General features: G+C 52.5%; 1 protein-coding gene across 4 annotated transcripts in view; it reads left to right on the forward strand.

The window, feature by feature from the left end:
• Nucleotides 1-17417, forward strand: part of DPP6 (dipeptidyl peptidase like 6) — a 767208-nt gene that overhangs the window by 670238 nt on the left and 79553 nt on the right. For 3 of the 4 annotated variants that reach the window (XM_079932483.1, XM_079932485.1, XM_079932486.1), the window contains 6 exons: nucleotides 481-604; nucleotides 2318-2356; nucleotides 7765-7872; nucleotides 9854-9945; nucleotides 10613-10660; nucleotides 12316-12434. In XM_079932483.1, coding sequence (XP_079788609.1) covers nucleotides 481-604; nucleotides 2318-2356; nucleotides 7765-7872; nucleotides 9854-9945; nucleotides 10613-10660; nucleotides 12316-12434 — 530 coding nt within the window. The remainder of the gene's footprint in view (nucleotides 1-480; nucleotides 605-2317; nucleotides 2357-7764; nucleotides 7873-9853; nucleotides 9946-10612; nucleotides 10661-12315; nucleotides 12435-17417) is intronic. The other variant, XM_079932484.1, reaches the window with a different exon arrangement.

A 17417-nucleotide genomic window follows, 5' to 3' on the forward strand; every position in this document is an offset into this window, starting at 1 on the left:
AGGGGGAGTTACAGGTTAACCCTCCCCGAGGGGCCCCCTTCTCGAAGCCCTTCCTGGCTCTTGCTCTGTCGGCCTCTCAAGAGCCGTCCTCACCGCTTCCAGCCACGTGGAGTTGGGGTCTGGCTGGACCGTGACGAGAAAGCCAGGTCAGTGGGCAGCGATGCCCAGCGTGACTTACAACACCCGAGGGGCAGAAGCACAGGCCAGCCCCAGGGGACAGGTCGGGCGGCTGGGTGTTGGCCCGGTGCAGGGGCGCACAGCTCTTGGGGGGCAGCTGGGAGAGAAGCACACCCCCGCCAGCTTATCCCAGCACCGGTTCCTGCTGGGCCTCCCCTGGGGGCTCATCAGCAGTGCACTCTCCTGAGACCCCTGTCTCAGAGCCCCACGCGCCCCATGTTGGCCCAGTGTCCAGGTTGGGCCGGTGTCTCTGGTCCCCGAGGGCCCTGCATCACCGCCCACCATGCATCTCGTTGCTTTCAGGGAGCACTACATCACCATGGTCAAGTGGGCCACCAGCACCAAGGTCGCCGTGAACTGGCTGAGCCGGGCGCAGAACGTGTCCATCCTCACCCTCTGCGATGCCACCACCGGGGTCTGCACCAAGGTATGGGGGAGGGGCTGACTGGACGGCGGGGAGCATACCCCGGCATCACGCTCATCTCTGAGCCACACACGCACTCAGCTCCTGCTGGTCCAGGTGCAGCCTGCATGTGGGTCTCTGTTTGGGTGTCACCTTGTGGATGAATTGAGGACTGCTGCAGACTCGGGGTGATCCTCTCAGCCCCCAGCACACAGAGCTCTCACTTCCCTTTATCCTTGCCCACAGCTACTTCACACAGGGGCTGCTTCTCATTTTCCAGTTGACGTTTAGAGGGGAGAGGGGTCCGGCCTGAGGCCCCAGGACCCGGCACTGCAACCTGGCCTGGCCATTTCAGCCTCTCTGTCCCTCACTGACCAGAGCCAGCTGGTACCCTGGACGGTCGGCACCATATCTGAAAGTCGCCGGTGAGGCCAGTGTGTTCCTAGGGCCTCAGGCTGACTTAGTGGGTGGTTACAGGGGGCGAAGGGAGGGGAGACAAGGAGGAACGAAAATCTAAAGAGAGGCTTGGCAACCCTGCGAAGCAAGGGAGCGACCCACGGCTGTCGCAGCCCCTCAGGCGGCCTGCCCCTGGCCCAAGGGCTGCGTCCTCCACAATCCCTGAGCCCCAAGGGCCAGGGCTCCTTGTGTTGGGTGAAGAAACATCCATTAAAATCAGGTAATAACCCAGGCAGTTCGCTCAGAAACTCTTTTTTGGCCCTAAATGTTTATTTCGCAACTGAGGAGGAGAAAGGCTTGCAGAGCAGCTGTGTTGTGACCTTGGGGCCCCCGACAGCAGCTCTGACCCCGTGGCCCAATGACAATCTTGAGGGGAGTCGCAGTGAGCTGTCGCTGGGACCGGTGTTCTCAGTGGGCCAGTAATTTACTTGATTTTTAATACAATTGAGAGCAGATTCCAGGTTATTCTGATGGGCTTCTTGAGGGGAAGGAAGGAAAGAGTGGACTCACAGCTGGGAAGCTGGGAATGGCTCGTAACCCAGGTCTTCTGGCATCTGGACCCCCAGTCTTGTGAGAGTCAGCAGTGAAACTCCAGCCTGCCCGTGGTTAGAGTCCACAGATAAAGAACAGACCTGCCCCAGGCACAGGTCCACGGCCCATGCGGCTGAATAGCTATTCCTGGTGGTTTGGTTGGTGTGTTTGGTCTCCCATTATATGTCTTTCCACACAGTTCTCTGAGATTTACTTTTCATATGCTTTTTAAGTCCTTTTAATGTTTTGGTCTGCCAGGATTGTTGTGAACTGGAAATTTGACACATGTACACACAGACACCCACGCACATGCACACATACACGCACACATGCACGCATGCACGCAAATTCCTAAAATAATGCAGCACCTGAGATTTGCCTTTAAATGGGCACATGCCACTAGATGGTCATTGGCGACCATCTAGTGGACGCGTGTGTGGTCATCGGTGACCGTCTGACGGGCATGTGTCTGGTCAGGGGTGACCACCAAATGGTAGAAATGCACCACCTTCCAAAGGATTCACACCCCCCGTGGATTTGTCCTCGTTGCTGGGAGAGTGACATTTTTCCTGTTCGGGGAACACTCGCGCTCAGCTCTGAGCCACGTCATGAGACAAGGCAGAGCAGGGCTGGCCCCCTTCCTGAGCTTGTGCAGCTGCCATGGAGGGGAATCCAATTGTTTCTACACTGCTGGTCGCAGACACAATATGTGCGAAAACTCCTTTCTCTAATGCTCTTATTTCGTTTCAGAAACACGAGGATGAAAGTGAAGCCTGGCTCCACAGACAGGTAACTATTCCGCATGCAAATCCCACGCTGTCCGCCTACACCAGCCACCAGGTCCTTTCCCAGTGTTTACAACACGGCTTCTCATGTTAAATCCTACAGGAAGCCCCAGGTAGACACGTACGTGCACGCGTGCACACACACACACACACACGCGTGTGAGAGAGGCTCTGGGGGGCAGCAGAGCCACTCAGCCCACCTGGCTTCCCTGAGGCCCCAGCACTGCTGGAGAACTGTGGCCTCCATGCAAGAGGGCTGGAAAATACCTGCTCTTGAGAACGTGCAGTGTTCAGTGAGATCTCAGTTCTCAGTTAGGTGATGTCCCTTTGGTGCGTTGAAAGGATGAGTCCAAACAAGTTGCCTAGATTTAACCTACTGCAGTCAAAGAAAATGGAACAGGGCTGACGTTCCTGTTTTTCTCGGCGTGGGTCGTGGATGCCTCCTTTGAGGTGGATTCCGTGCGGTTCAGCTTGAGTCTTCCTGGGGGCCTGACTTTAGAGCCTCCCCTGAATTTCCCGTCCCCGCCTCGGATAAGAGATGCACGTGAAACAGGCTTGAGGAGCTGGAGGGAATCAAAGGAGACACACAGTGCTCACCCTGACAGAAAATTAACCCACACGAGAAGTGAACTCTCCACTCTGGTGTTTTCTCTCTTTAATTATTTGTTTCTCATTCCACGCCCTGAGGTTAGAAAGCACAGGTGGAGGGTTTGCAAGCTCACTTCCTTCTTATTCTACCGAATGGGATGAAAATCGTCTGAAAATTCTGTGGGAAAAATCTAATCGGGTTTGAGTCTCAGAATGATGGTGGAGAGGGCACAGGTGTGCTTCTTTATTGATGGGACAGATTCCGTTTATGGGAAGGAGGTGAAGCTGGACAATGCAACTGTTACCAGTGGCTCTCCAAGAACATTCTAGAAACTCTGTGTGCACCTCTGTTACCTGTGGAATCAGCAATCTGGCCCAGCCTCCCATCAGTTGTCTCAGGGGTGGTTCCCTCATCAATGGGCGTGATTGCTTTTAACTATGTCCTTCTTCTGCTCTGTGCCGGCCTGACACAAAAGAGGGGCGCCCACTGTGGCCATTTTGGTTTTCCTGTGTCCAAGTTTGGATGCCGAGTCCATGCTGAGAAGTATCCAGAATCAGATTGTGCTTGGGCGTCTTAAAGTATTCGTTGAGGAGTTCCACTGGGAAGTTCTTGAATGCCACCTGGACCAATGATATAAGCACAAGTATCAGAAGTAATATTATGACGTTCCTCTTACAGTCACACAAAATGCCAAAGACATTGAGATGCAAGAGTCAGAAAAAAAATCCATTATATACGTAGTCATCTGTTCAACTAATACATACGGATTGAACCAGGCGCCATGCTAGGCTTCGTGGATTTCAAAAACAAGAATCCACCACTTCCCCAGAGCGCATGTCAGCCACCTTATGGTGGAACCGTGTTCCACGGTGTGGACATACGACAGTTCATTCGTCCGTTGATAACATTCGGGTTGTTTCTGCCTTTTGGTGTTGTGAGTAGTCCTGCCAAGAACACAGTGCTGAGTGAAAGGGGGCCACCTGCCATGTGACTCCACTTACGAGAGATGCCCAGGTCAACAGAAGTCATGCAAGCAGGAGGCTGTTTGCTGGCGGCAGGGGCTGGGAATCTGGGGTGGGGAGTAACAGCGTAATGGAGTCTGGGCTCGACTGGGGGTGATGGAAGTGGTTTGGAACTGGACAGAGCTGGTGGTTGCACGACATTGTGAATGTGCTCGATGCCATGAAGGGCTCACTTGTATTAACATGTTTTTGTTTGTGTCATGCTCGACTTTTTAAGAAATGAATCCGCTAGAGCAGCTCTCAAAGATGTCTTGGTGTAGAAAGGGAGAGAGCTGCACGGATGCCCAAGTGCGAAATGTGGGCGGAGTCCTAGACTGTGTCCCCAGGGCGTGTGGAAGGGCCGTCACAGGGCTGGGAGTGGGCATGCATGGGGCCCCGAGGCCCGGCTGCGGGACTGGGCCTCAAGCCATGTGCGGTCTGTGTCTGAGTTGGAGGAGGGAGGATGGACTTACCAAAGCAGCCAGCGGTTTGTTTCTCACGGGGCAGAGGGCTGTGGGAAAGCCAGGGTCAGAGGGTCCCCTCCTGCCCCTGCCTTCCTGTCCGGCACTCACTGGGCCTCGAGCTGTCGTCCTCGTAAGCTCTGCGGACAGGACACAGAGACACCGCCGTGGGCAAGACTGTTGTGTATTTTCAGAGCACACATCCTGTCACCCACCTAAGAAACCAGCCAAGCACCGGATAGGCAGCCTGGATTTGGGAAACCAGGTCGTTCCAAACAAAATCAAGTCAGCACTTAAAAACCAGCAGAAAGTAAAAGTATAACTCTTACACTTTCAATATGTAAACTTTAAAGCACTTATTAGGCAACAGCTAACATTTTTAAAACAGCCTTTGAAAAATCCATAGTCCAGCCAGTGGCCCAGGGTGCCAGCCACCCCCAAGGCGGGCACAGGACCCCACGGAGCCCCACCTCGCCGAGCACCGCTCAGCCCGTGTCTCCATCTGTTCCTTCAGCGCCGTGGTCAGTAGGAAACCCAGTTTCAAACAGTTTCTCATGACGTTCCTTTTGAAGAGATTTTTCACAAAGGAATCCGTGGACCCTCTTTTTCAAAAATAAGCTGTCTTGTTCCTGCATCCTTCACGACCCTGCGAGGTCCTGGGGGGCGAGTTAGGAATTTATTTAAGGCCAACCTGCCATCTGCCGCCGGGGAAGCTGCTGGCAGCCACTTCACGCACGTCATCAGGGGCCACAGGGCTCACCCCCGCTGCCCAGGGCCGCATCAGAGGAGGAGAGGACTGGGGTCTGGACGGTTCTGCTGACCCTGGGGAGACCCAGGGCGCAATGATCATGGGGTCTTCTGAGTGCTCATTGCCAGGGGAACGGGAGTAGGCGAGGGCATCCTGGGGCTATGGTCTGAGCCTCTGTTCCTGCCCCCCGTCTTTTCCTCCCGTCTCCTTCCTAGGCCTCAGCGTGAACCCCTCAAAGATCCCCCACGAGCCCACAAAAAGAAGGTGAAGACCCACTAAGTTCCCTCTCCTCTGGGAATACTCTGGAGAAATAGGCAGCCCCTCCCCCCCACACACACACCATCACTGCTGCTGTGACCTTCAAAGTCGGTCCTGGGGCAGGTCCACTAGGGGCCCTGCAGGCCCGAGGCCATTTGGGGTGGAACCCAGGACCCATCTTTGTGTTTGAAGAGTTACTCCTGCAGGTCAATTTCTGACACTCTTTCTTCTTTAACCAGAATTTTGGTTTTGTGATTTCAAAATTCAGGCAGGGAGGTTGACCGGATGAATGTATCTGAACCATAGAAAGAATGGGCAGAAAGTCTACAAACAGCTCACAGAAAGTCTTTCACCAATAAAAAGGACTCGTTCTTCATAGGTCTGCTCAATTGGAGGTGGAGAAACCAGGCAGGGCCTGGTACGATAAATGCCCTGTTACCCAGAGGGCTAGAAACGCTTCTCCTCAAATCCAGGAAAGTCAGAACCAGGATTAAAATCCAGGTCTCCTAGTCAAAAGTCATTGTACTTTTTCACTAAATATACATTTACTACATGAGAAACCAAGTCTCAGAGAGGTTCAAAGGCTGGTCCTTCACCTGCCGGCTGTGGAATGTTCCCAGGATCCATGTAAAGATGACGTTGCAATGCCTGAGTCCTTCTCAGTGTAAAAGCAATGTTTCAGGCCTGAATTAATTATTTATTACATTTACTCATAGTATTTTTCTCTGCCAAAAGTACAGACGTTTCCCCAGAAAACGGAAGCAGTATTGCGGTATCCATCCTGAAGTTGGCAAATGAAAGTACATTTAAAAAGCCAGATTTACTGCTGATTTTTCCATTTCCTCTATTTTTAAATACCATACTTCCATCACTAAATAGAAAAATAAATATTTGCAGATTAAAGGTTTCATTTTACTGCAGATATTCATGAAGATTAAACGTCACTTTAATCACATGTTGGTTTATTTCTCTGGGCGTATCATATTTGCATGTATTCATTCACTGCAGGGAAATGAGTTTTCCTCGTGCCAGCTGGGGTTTATTTACCATTTGTTCTCATTCACGTTAGCGTGGAGCTCCTTGAATCAGAAAATGTGTATCGTAGCCACAACTAATTGGTGTTCACGGATGGAAACTTTCAAGCTGGAGCTTCCTAGAGGCTGAGACGCCGATCCCTCTTGCCTATTAAGGCGACAGCCAACCCACAGGGGGTGGCTGGGGGCTGAGTGGGGGCTTCTCAGCTTGGGGGGTGAGGGCCAGGCCAAGATGCAGCAACATGCTACAGGCGCTGGCTGTGAATGCAGCCTGGAATTCTTCCCCCCAGGGAAAACTGGGAACGCTGATTTTGTTTCCAGGGAACAGTGGCAGTAGGTCCAAGCAGACACGTGCCATCTAGTAAGTGCCCGTGTGGAACTTCCTTCTCGTTAGAAGCCGCGTAATACGCAGTGAGTCCCTGGGAACAGCGTGTGCTCTCCCCTCCGTCGTAGAACGTGCAGGATCTGTCCTTGTCTGCTGGGGGTTTCTTTCTTTCTTTTCTCTTGTCTCCTTGGTGGGCTATTGAGTATGAGGTGGATTTTATTAAATAAAAGAACAAAAGACAGGATGGAAAGACTAGAATTCATTTTTAGGCAAAATCACGTTTGTGATTGTTCAGAATTACGATAGATAGTAAACACCCCTGGTGATATAAATGAACTTATTTACAAAACAGAAATAGACTCACAGACATAGAAAACAAACTTATGGTTACCAGAGGAGATAGCGTGGTTGGGGGGGAGATAAATTAGAGATTTGGGATTAATATACACACACTACTATGTATAAAATAAATAAACAACAAGGATCTGCTGTATAGCACAGGGAACTGTCTTGTAATAACCTATAATGGAAGAGAATCTGAAAAAATATATATATATATAACTGAATCACTTTACTGTACGCCTGAAGCTAACACAACATTGTAAATCAACTATGTTTCAGTTTTTAAAAATGGTTTAAAAAAAAATGCCCCTGGAGAATTTTGCAGGGGCCACAGGTAAGCGGGGAGCCCAGCCCTGCACTTTTTTAGTGCTGAGTTCCTGTTTGGCTTGGTGAGCTGGGTGTCCTGTGAACCAGGGGACGCCTGTGTGTCCGCCTCTGCTTAGGCAGTTGCCTCTGAATTTCTCATTATTTTCTTAGGAAACTGGAGGCTTGACTCGTGATTCCCAAGGAGAGAAAAGGCCCCACACAGCCTTTAGCCTTTCAACTGCATCTCTCATTGGCAATTACGTGGAAAGTGTATCTTAAAATGTAGTTTATCCTGGTTCAACCCCTTCAAAACAGTCTGTAGACTTAATCGATGGCTTTCGTCCGCAGAATGAAGAGCCAGTGTTCTCCAAGGACGGCCGGAAGTTCTTCTTTGTCCGAGCAATCCCGCAGGGGGGGCAGGGGAAGTTCTACCACATCATGGTGTCCTCCTCCCAGGTAAGCTCCCTAGTTTCCTGCTCTGCTAGGGCGTGCCCTGGGGGCCTTCCCCCCGCCTCAGCAGGGGAGCTAAGTGCTCCCTGGGGTGAGCCAGGCCCTGAAACTGGAAGGCGGGTCCCCACGTGGGGACGGACGGGGCCTTCATGAGCCAGCCGTCCTGACTGGGCAGGGGTGGCGTTCGTGCCTCCTGTAATGCTCAAAAATACGAATGACACTTCTGACGATATCAGAGGACACTGGGTGCATTGCTGGGTCTGAGCACAGGACACGTGTGTGTAGACCGCTTTGTCAGTCCGCCCGCTTTGGCCTTTCCTCCCTCTTCTGGGTCCTGGGGGCCGGGCACAGTGTCCTCCTGGCCCCAGGGCATCCCACCTCCATGGTCAGCCAGATGCACTGCCGTTCCCTATGCTGCAGCCACAGGATAAGAGCAGAGCATCGCTGAGCAGGGAATGTGGGAGCTGAATATAGGTGCGTTTGGAAAGAGCAGACAGCCTGGCGAATGCCACCTCCTGCAGAGCGGGCACCCCTGCCCCCTCCCCACGGGGTGGGACCCCGGAGCTGCACTCAGGGAACCCTGCCCTTAGGAGGAAGGTGAGGGGCTGCGGGCCTCCCATCAGCACTGCCCTCGGCCTCAGTCAGTGGGGCTTCCATGTTGAAGCAGAGTCTAAGGAGATCAGGGCATGTGAATAAAATTTTATTTTTAAAAAAGTTATCAAAAATATTCTGTGGATATAAAGTAGAAGATTTATATTCATGGCATGCCCCAGAAGGCGAATCTCCAAAGCAGAATTCCCAGAGCGCCCCACACGGAGCAGCTCTGATAGAACAGGAACGGAAGCTCGGCTGTGGCTCCAGGACAGGGACCACTTTGACTCAGAGACTCAGATACGGATGTTTTCGTTTTCAAGCCACTTACTGCATGGCTTCCAGAACGTCTGCAGACGGGCTGACATTCAGCTCTTACTCCTAAGGCCTGGGTGCTGTGGCCCCGGATTCCTGGCTTCTCATTTGGGATCACTTCAGTCAAGACTTAAAATGCTGGGGTGTTCCCTTCAGCCCATCTCGGATTCACCCCTGTGACCAGCATGGGCTGAGAACCCATTAGTCATCCAGCAGGGGCAGGGCCCCCCCTCTGGGGGGCGCCTCCCCAGGAGCCCCTCGGCCCCCACTGCCCTCCGGAACCCCTGGCAGCCCACTTCTCCCGCCTGGTCCTGCCTGCACAGGCTCTTCCTTCTCCCGAGGCCATTTCTGGGGTCCCCGTGCCCCACAGTGTGAGCCTCGGGCCCCGTGCCTGATTTAACAGCATTCGCGTTGCACCCATGCCCGGGGCACCCGCCCTTGGAACAGCCGGCCTGTGGCTCATGCCTCAGCATCTCACAGCCCGTTCCTGTTGGGATGGTCACGTCTTTCTCCTTCTGTTGTGATGTGTTGTCATAACTCTTCTGCTCTGGGAGGCACTTAGGGAGAGACAGTGTGTGCAAACGCACAACACGCAATAAACGGTTTCAAGCCATCCTTGTGAAGAACGGGGGAGAATGAGGAAGACCCAGGGGGGTTTCTTCCTCCCTCCCTCCCTCATCCCTCCCTTCCTTCCTTCTTTCCTACCTTCCCTCCTTCCCATCCTTTCTTTATTCTTTCTCTGTTTCCTTGTCATGTCTCATCCACTCCTCCATATTTCTCTTTCCTCCCTCCTCGTCCCCCTGTGATACTGACCTGCTGATCAGATTTACAGGCGGTGAAGGAACAGTGTCAGCAGCGTGTGAAGCACTGACGCTTAAGACACGGAGCTCACGGTGGGAGTTGCTGCTGGTCCGGGTGCTGGTTGATCGCAGGGCAGCCGCGGGCGCTGCCCCTCCAGGCGGGCACTCAGAGAAGGGGTGGGGCTGCGGCCCGAGGGTGGTCAGCCTGTGTCCGAGGGCCCGGGCCGAGACGCGAGGCTAGGCCCAGCCCCACCCCACCCCGTGTCCCATCTGTGTTCCAGCCTAACAGCAGCAACGACAACATCCAGTCCATCACCTCCGGGGACTGGGACGTGACCAAGATCCTGGCCTACGACGAGACGCGGAGTAAGATGTGAGTGCGCGTGCGGGGCCGCCTCTCTGTGTTCTCCTCCCCTCACACGGTGCTCAGCACTCTCCCTCTTGGGCAGCGCCCCAAGGCCCTAGTTTCTTCACAAAAGTGCGCCCTCAGATTCCCGCCCGACCACCCCACGTCCCACGTCTCGAGGTCCCCGTGAGGACGTCGGGCCTGCAGCCAGTCCTGTGGCTGAGACGGTGGCCGTGCGGGGTGGCTGAGCCTTTGCTGGTTCCGGGCGGGACCCAAGGGCGCTGTGAGCCCAGTGCGTCGTGAGCCTGGCCTCGTTCAGGACAGCCGCTCCTGTCCTGGTGCAGGTTCACTGCTTTCCCCGCTTCTCAGAGAAGTAGGGCCAAGGCTGAAAGAGGTCAGGTGCCTTCCTCCAGGCTGTGTGGTCAGTGGCAGGAAGAGCTAGTGTTCAGCTCAGGCAGTGGGGGAGTCCCCGTGGGAGCCAGGGTTCCCACACAGGGGTCCCGGGCGGGCACGGGCCACCGAGTCACGGGATCAGCCTTTGCGTCCAGCGTGGAGCTGGCCCCGGGCGGGAACGTTCTCTCTGTGGACCCTGAGCAGCGCGTCCTCGGGGAGGTCTGCGGAGGCCGAGCCTGGCGCGCAGAAACACACCTGCCCCGCAGCCAGCTAACTGCCGTGCGCCTGCTGGTCTTTGCAGCTACTTCCTCAGCACGGAGGACCTGCCGAGGAGACGCCAGCTGTACAGGTGCGTCCCCCGACCCCCGCACACGGCGGTCTCCCGCCAGAGGCTTCGCGTTCCAGAGTCACACCATCAGCAGTACACGGGGGGCAGCAGAGAGAGGTGCCAGCACACGTGACGCAGGCTGGGGAGAAATAACCGCAGGTGCTGAGGCCCCCACATTGGAGGCATTATCATAGTCTTCTGCTTTTGCCAGACTGAGTCTCTCCCTCGGGAGACGTCTGACAGCCTTTCCTTTCACTTTAGTCGAAGCTGAACTTGGAAGGATCACTCTTGGCCGGGGTTTCACAGGAGGGAACTGGGGTTTGGGAATGTACGGGTGGACTGGGGTGGGGTTGGCCCTACTGCCCTGGCCTCCTCCACGTGGGCGCTGGCTGAGTTCCGCAGTCTCGAAGGGGGCGGAGCAGGGCTGGCCTCTGCATCCTGCAGAGGACAAGGTGTTCTCCAGGGTCCGTCCGCCTTCAGCATAAACCTCGTGGCCTGCCCCCCGCCCCAGTTCCCGTTCTCACCAGGGAGAACTCGTGCTTCTGAAGTGGGTTCTCCCGAGGAGCTTTCTGCCAGTAAAGCGGAGGAGGGTGTGAGGCACTGTCACCTCCACCGCTTTGCTCTCCAGACGGGAAGGAGGGGGCAGCTGGTTCCTGCCCCACACACGAGGGCCACCTAAGAGGACACTACTGCGTTGTGGCCCTCGTGGCCTGGACGGAGCCGATGCCAGGCTCCCCTCCCCCACCGCCGGGAGTCGGGGAAGCCCCATCGGGTGCACGGCCGCCCTCCCGTCCGCCGGCCCCTGTGCTGACAGTAAGGGCTGCACTAGGGAGAGAGGCACTGCCTTTCGGAGGCAGAGGAAACCGGCAAATCCACGCCATCACAGGTCTGCTCCTCTCTGTGGACGGCTCATCTCTGCTTGTCTACCAGGATAATCCCACCAGTCCCGTCACCAAATTAGCCAAGGAGATGGAGGCCGGCCGCCTGCGCTTCCTCTGACCTGTCCTGTCTCCCGTGAAGCGTCTTCACTCTTGTAGACCGCTTTCACGTTAGCAGCCTTCCCACGCCACACACTCACACCTGGACTTCTTCCAGGTTTATTGGAAGATGCCTCGGTATCTTATAGCTTCTGGAAACACGTTAGGCCTTCTTGACGTGAAACTGTGCTTGACCAGAGCAGTCCTGGGTGGCACCTGAAGGGGTGAGAAGCGCCCCCGGCACCTCCTCACCGGCCGTGGCAGCGGCCGGAGCCCCCCACCGCTGCTGTTTCTGGAGCCCCTGCCCTGTCCTGTCCCGGCGGCAGGTGCTCTGAGGGGAGTGAAAGATCCAGAACACGTAGCTTCTGTTCCTAAAGTGCTAGTCGCCTGCTCAGAGGGATGAGGCACTAGAAATAATACCCCACACCCGACACTCCCACCAGGACACGCCTGGGCCTGCATGACTCCCAGGAAGCAGCCATGCTGAGCGCTCCTGGTGGGTTGGGGGTGGGCAGCCCTTAGGATGGCCCCGTGGGAGGGTGACAGCAGAGCCAGCACTCGAGGTGTGCCAGCAGGGAGACAGGTGGGAGGATGGTCCCCAGATGACCGCGCGGGAGAGAAGCCAGCGTGCTGGGCGCGGGGGCCGGAGCCGAGGGTCTCGCCCCTGGTGACAGCCCCGCCCGCTCCCTGTCCCTGCAGCGCCAACACGGTGGGCAGCTTCAACAGGCAGTGCCTGTCCTGCGACCTGGTGGACAACTGCGCCTACTTCAGCGCCTCTTTCAGCCCCAGCGCCGACTTCTTCCTGCTCAAGTGCGAAGGTGAGTTCTGCCACCGAGTGACACCTCTTTCGAAGGCGCCCCTGGGACCCGGCAGGAGCTCCGTGATCCCGGGACAGGTAGGGCCGCCTAGCTGGGGACGTCGGCGCTCGCAGGAGGAGCCTTCGTGCATCACCTCTGCCAGGTGTGTTACTGGTATTTTACATCTTATAAAGGGTTGCAGCTTACCAGAGTGCTTTCTACATGCTGTGCCGGTTAACCCCAAAGTTCACCTACATTTTCCTTTAAAAAATGTGTATCTTACACGTTGATGGACATAGGCCACCTGTAAAGGTGGCGAAACAATTTCAGAAATTCTTCAGCATATGTAAGGATTGAGATAATATAAAAGAAGATTCAGACGGGAAAAAATTCTTTTCCTACCACTGAATTCATGGATGATTTATTCCAAACTTTAGAAAGTTCTTAATCACACCAGTCAGCATATACAAAAGAGTAGACCAAGTCCCATCGTGGACACAAAGAAATACCTTTGCATCTTGTCCTCATGTCTTGAAAAGATAGGAGCCCACGGAAAGGTGAGAAATAATAAATTGGTTGTAGCGAAATACATCTCAGAGAAGAGCTTGATCTACTGAGATAATCTCCAGGGGTGAGAGTACACCACGGGCAGAGACAGGCCGACTGAAGAATCTTTATCAGACTGCCTTTGATAGCCTTTGATAGCCACTCAGTAGCTCGGGACCTCAGCCTCTTTTTATCAGCGTTGTCATCCAAAATCTCAGCCCCTCCTCACCAAGCTCAGTCCCAGACATTCTCCTAGGATAATGTGATGGGAGAGAAGTGTGTGTTGGGGGGTCGGGGCAGTTCTGAAATGCAGCAGTAGCCCCCAGTCCCCTTGAAGCTCATCTTACCAGACTCCTCCTTTGCCAGCAAGACCTGTTGCCCCAGGGCACGACCTTCATGATATTACACGTTGGGGAAGTGAGGAGGTGTATAGAGCTCAGAAATTGGGAACTGTGGTGAGCAGACCCGCTAGGGGAAAGAGACAGCAGCCTGACAGGAGCTGCAGGGTCAGAAATCTGAAGTCTTACCTGTCGAAGGAGGAGGTGGCTTTACAGTGCAGAAGGTCGTGATGAGATACCGAAGGGGAAATTGAAGTCAATCTAAAGAAGAACTTTAGAACGTCCTAGAAAGAATGGTTGGGTGGGAAAGGTGACAGAACCTCCCTCAAGGAAGGTCTCTAAACAAGGGCAGACATCACGTACCAGAAATAGGTTTAAATAGGTTTAAATACGAGGCAGAGAGTAAGCTGGGGGCCTCAAGGTCCGTGTTGTAACTGGCCGAGGCGGTCACGATTTGGATCTCGTTCTTGGGTTCTTACTAACGTTCACTAGTATTTGCTCCATCGTCATCTTTCACAGAACCCAGCCTCTTATCTATCAACAGATTCTTTCTCTGCTTCCCTTAGCTCCTGCTAAGCTCTGCAGGGTCTTCTCACTCCAGAGTTTAGTGGGAATGGCCTCGTTCTGAGGACGGCAGCCTTCTGTTGTCCAGTTTCCACAGACTCTAGCCCAGGGTTGAAACTGAAAGGTTCTTCCAGGACATCTGTGGCCCTGGGTTCAGGCAGGGAAGCTCCCATGTCCGTGCGGTGGATGTAAAAATGGCGCCCATGTTGGGAGGCCACTTGGACAGTGTGCGTGGAGATCGCTGAACAGTCGTTCATGCGCAGATTTCCCATCCTGCAAGCGTTCCATCCTGGGGGAGATAACATTTCTTTCTATGTTTGTGTCCCAGCCAGTCTGAGGACATTTTCTCTTTATAAAGCTGCTTGTATTGTGTGGTCTCGGATATTTTGTGTGAAGAGATAGGTCCTCAGTTGTCACTGTGAAGGAAAACAGAAGCAGAGGACACGTACGGCCACATCCCAGGTCACAGACATGACTCAGCCCCTGAGACCACCGTGATCTCAGCTTCAGAAGGATGGGGCGCCCCTCCCCACAAATGCCTGGGTCCACTAGTAATGGAACAGATTCATGGAATTTGCAGGATAGGAGACCTCAGAGACCATCTGATCTGATCTCCATCCCCTGCTCCATTTTATTAAGAAACTTAACTCTTAATTGATCATGGAGTTGCCACCTCAGGATTTTCTGAATCATTTAAAACCTATTTAAAGATTTAGCCTAGGGCTTCCCTGGTGGTGCAGTGGTTGAGAGTCCACCTGTTGTTGCAGGGGACACGGGTTCGTGCCCCGGTCCGGGAAGATCCCATGTGCCGTGGAGCGGCTGGGCCCGTGGGCCATGGCTGCTGAGCCTGCGCGTCCGGAGCCTGTGCTCCGCAACGGGAGGGGCCACAGCAGGGAGAGGCCCGTGTACCACAAAAAAAAAAAAAAAAAAAAAAAAGATTTAGCCTGTTGCCTCTTAAGATAAACATAAACTAGCCCTCTTTCCTACAAAACTGCTTTTTAAAATTTTTTCTATTAGTAACCTATTTTCTGGCTAATGTAACTTGTATGCCCAAATCAACCTTTCCCCTAAAACCTAATCAAAACCTGATTTTTAAAAAGGGATTTTCTAAAAAGACGTAAATTTACAAAGACCGCAGAATGGATGAGGTGACTGAAGCAGCCAACTTTACGGTTTACGGCTGCGGCCTGGACACAGTTACAGCAGTAAGTGCCTTAGCACACCCTGAATTCAAATCCTGCTCCTGCGGTGAGAGCTGAGCGGACACCCAGTTCACACCGTAGGCACTGGGGGGAACAGCCGCTGGGGATGCGAGGGTGGGTTTAATGACATTTCAAAGAAGTGATTACACACCCGGTTGGATTGCTTGGGGTGTTTTGTTGGTGAAGAAGCCTTGAGGAAAGCTTCAGATAAAGGTGTGGGTAGGGTCAGAATGTGAAACGCAGCCCAGAGGGGCAAAAGTGCAAGTGAGAAGAGAGGTGAGAAACGGCAGAGGTCGTCGTGTGGAGGGGTCTTTGCAGCCTGCGAATCGCGGTCACTTCGTGGATGCATGCATGTAAGAGGCCGATTTACGATCCAAAAAGAATTTTATTTTCCCACATTTCTCAGTAGATGTAAATGTAGACCCCAGTGTGTAGCTCACAGCAACGTTTATTAAACTCCATGTCCCCTCCTGTTTATTTCTCTCACGTCCCAAAGCTGCTCTGAGACTGTTGAAAGCCTTGGACCACCGTTTCACTTTTCCTCCTCCTGCAGAACTTTATCGTGGGTATTAACCTGGCCTCTCAGATGCAACCAGAATAACAGCAACAACAAGAATCCCTCCTTTTTAGGCTGAGGGAAAATGTAGGGGCAACTGGACGATTCTCTGTGGTCAGTTAGGGAAAGGAAAATCTGTGAGTGCTCCCGCACTCAAAATTGTTTGGCCTGTCATGAAGGGAACTACAGATATTCGGCTTGGGCAGAGATTATGGTCAAAGGATTTAATAACTAGGGCAAGGTGGACCCCAACCAGCTGAAACAGAGGCCCAATCAGAGCAGACGCAGGCCCACAGCACATTAGGACATAAGGGCTAGGTATCATAGCAGATGTGAAATTGTGACAGCCCCGAATAAACTTAGTCCTTCTTCCTCCTTCCCGTGGACCTTCTATTATGATCGTTTCTGGTAGGTTTATCTGATGTGGATCTGTCCCCTTAGCTTACACTGTACTGCTCAGTGTTGTAACGTCGTCATAGTGGATTATAGCTCATCAACTGCTTGCAGTCGGTACTCCTGTTTAATTAGACCTCTGGTGTATTGTTTTTCTCTTAATGTCCAGTTGCTCTGCTGTAGTATGTCTTGTCCTTCCTCATCACTGTAGCGTTTCATTTAGTCTTATCATCATGTACTTTCTTCTCTAATTTTTCATTAACATTTCTTCTGTGGTTTCTCAAAGCTTGCCACTTTTATATTTTTTTATAATTTTCAAGTTCATAATTTTTATTAAGTATGCGACCACTTAAAAATACATACATTATTTTTATACCTTTGCACACTGCTAGATTAAACAGAGATTAAAATAGAATATAGGTAAGTAAAGACTCGGAAATGTTTGTAATGCTCGTATCCACTCATTACGTAGCCAGATCCCATCTATCTGTGTCAATATTTGTATCTAAACGGCATGGGTTTTAGGTGATCACCAGATACTTGCATAAGAGACACATGTAAACCATATTCAGTAGAACCTCGTGGAAACTCACTTACCTATTTAATATAGAGGTTTAGGTTCCTTTCCAGATCTCTGGGGTCTGGCAGTGAAGCCAGCTGCATCCTAAAGATTGTATTATGACATAACATTTTATAATGAAATCATATCTATTCTGGGGTGTACCAGTAAGCCGTTGTTTACATGCCTAGTTGGTCTCAATGACCCTGGGAGATGGGTAGCAGAGCTACCTAATATTTGTCCAGCTTCTTACGATTTGAAAAGTACATTCTTACGGTATAATACTTGACGTTCATATTCCCTTTTTTTTGAAGCTTTGAAATGCATTTTTTTTTTTGGAGTACCGTTGATTTATAATGTTGTGTTAGTTTCAGGTGTACAGCAAAGTGAATCCATTCTTTTTCAGATTCTTTACAAAACAGAAACAGACTCACAGATCTCGAAATCAAACTTACGGTTACCAGAGGGGGAACGTGGGGGGAAGTGATAAATTAGGAGATTGGGATGAACATATACACAGTACTTTACCTAAAATAGATAACTAACAGGGAACTTTACTGAATATTCTGTGATAACATATTCCCATTGCTGACACCTTGCAATTTTTACTCTTATCACAAACAGACCTCCTTAGAGTTCCCTAAACTCAGTGTTCCCCAGTTCCATGCTTTTGTCTCTGCCTGATGAACTCCCGTACATCTTCCAAGGTTCCTCTCAGGCAAGGGTTGATTTTTATCCCCTCCCAGGAGGGTTGAACTGGCAGCAGTGAGCTCGCCCGGGCAGCGTGGATGTGACTGTGGGTTCACCCTGAGACCAGTGCCTGGGACGGACGCTTGACTCCTCAGC

Source organism: Stenella coeruleoalba (assembly GCF_951394435.1).
Source record: "Stenella coeruleoalba genome assembly, chromosome: 9".
Classification (NCBI taxonomy): domain Eukaryota; kingdom Metazoa; phylum Chordata; class Mammalia; order Artiodactyla; family Delphinidae; genus Stenella; species Stenella coeruleoalba.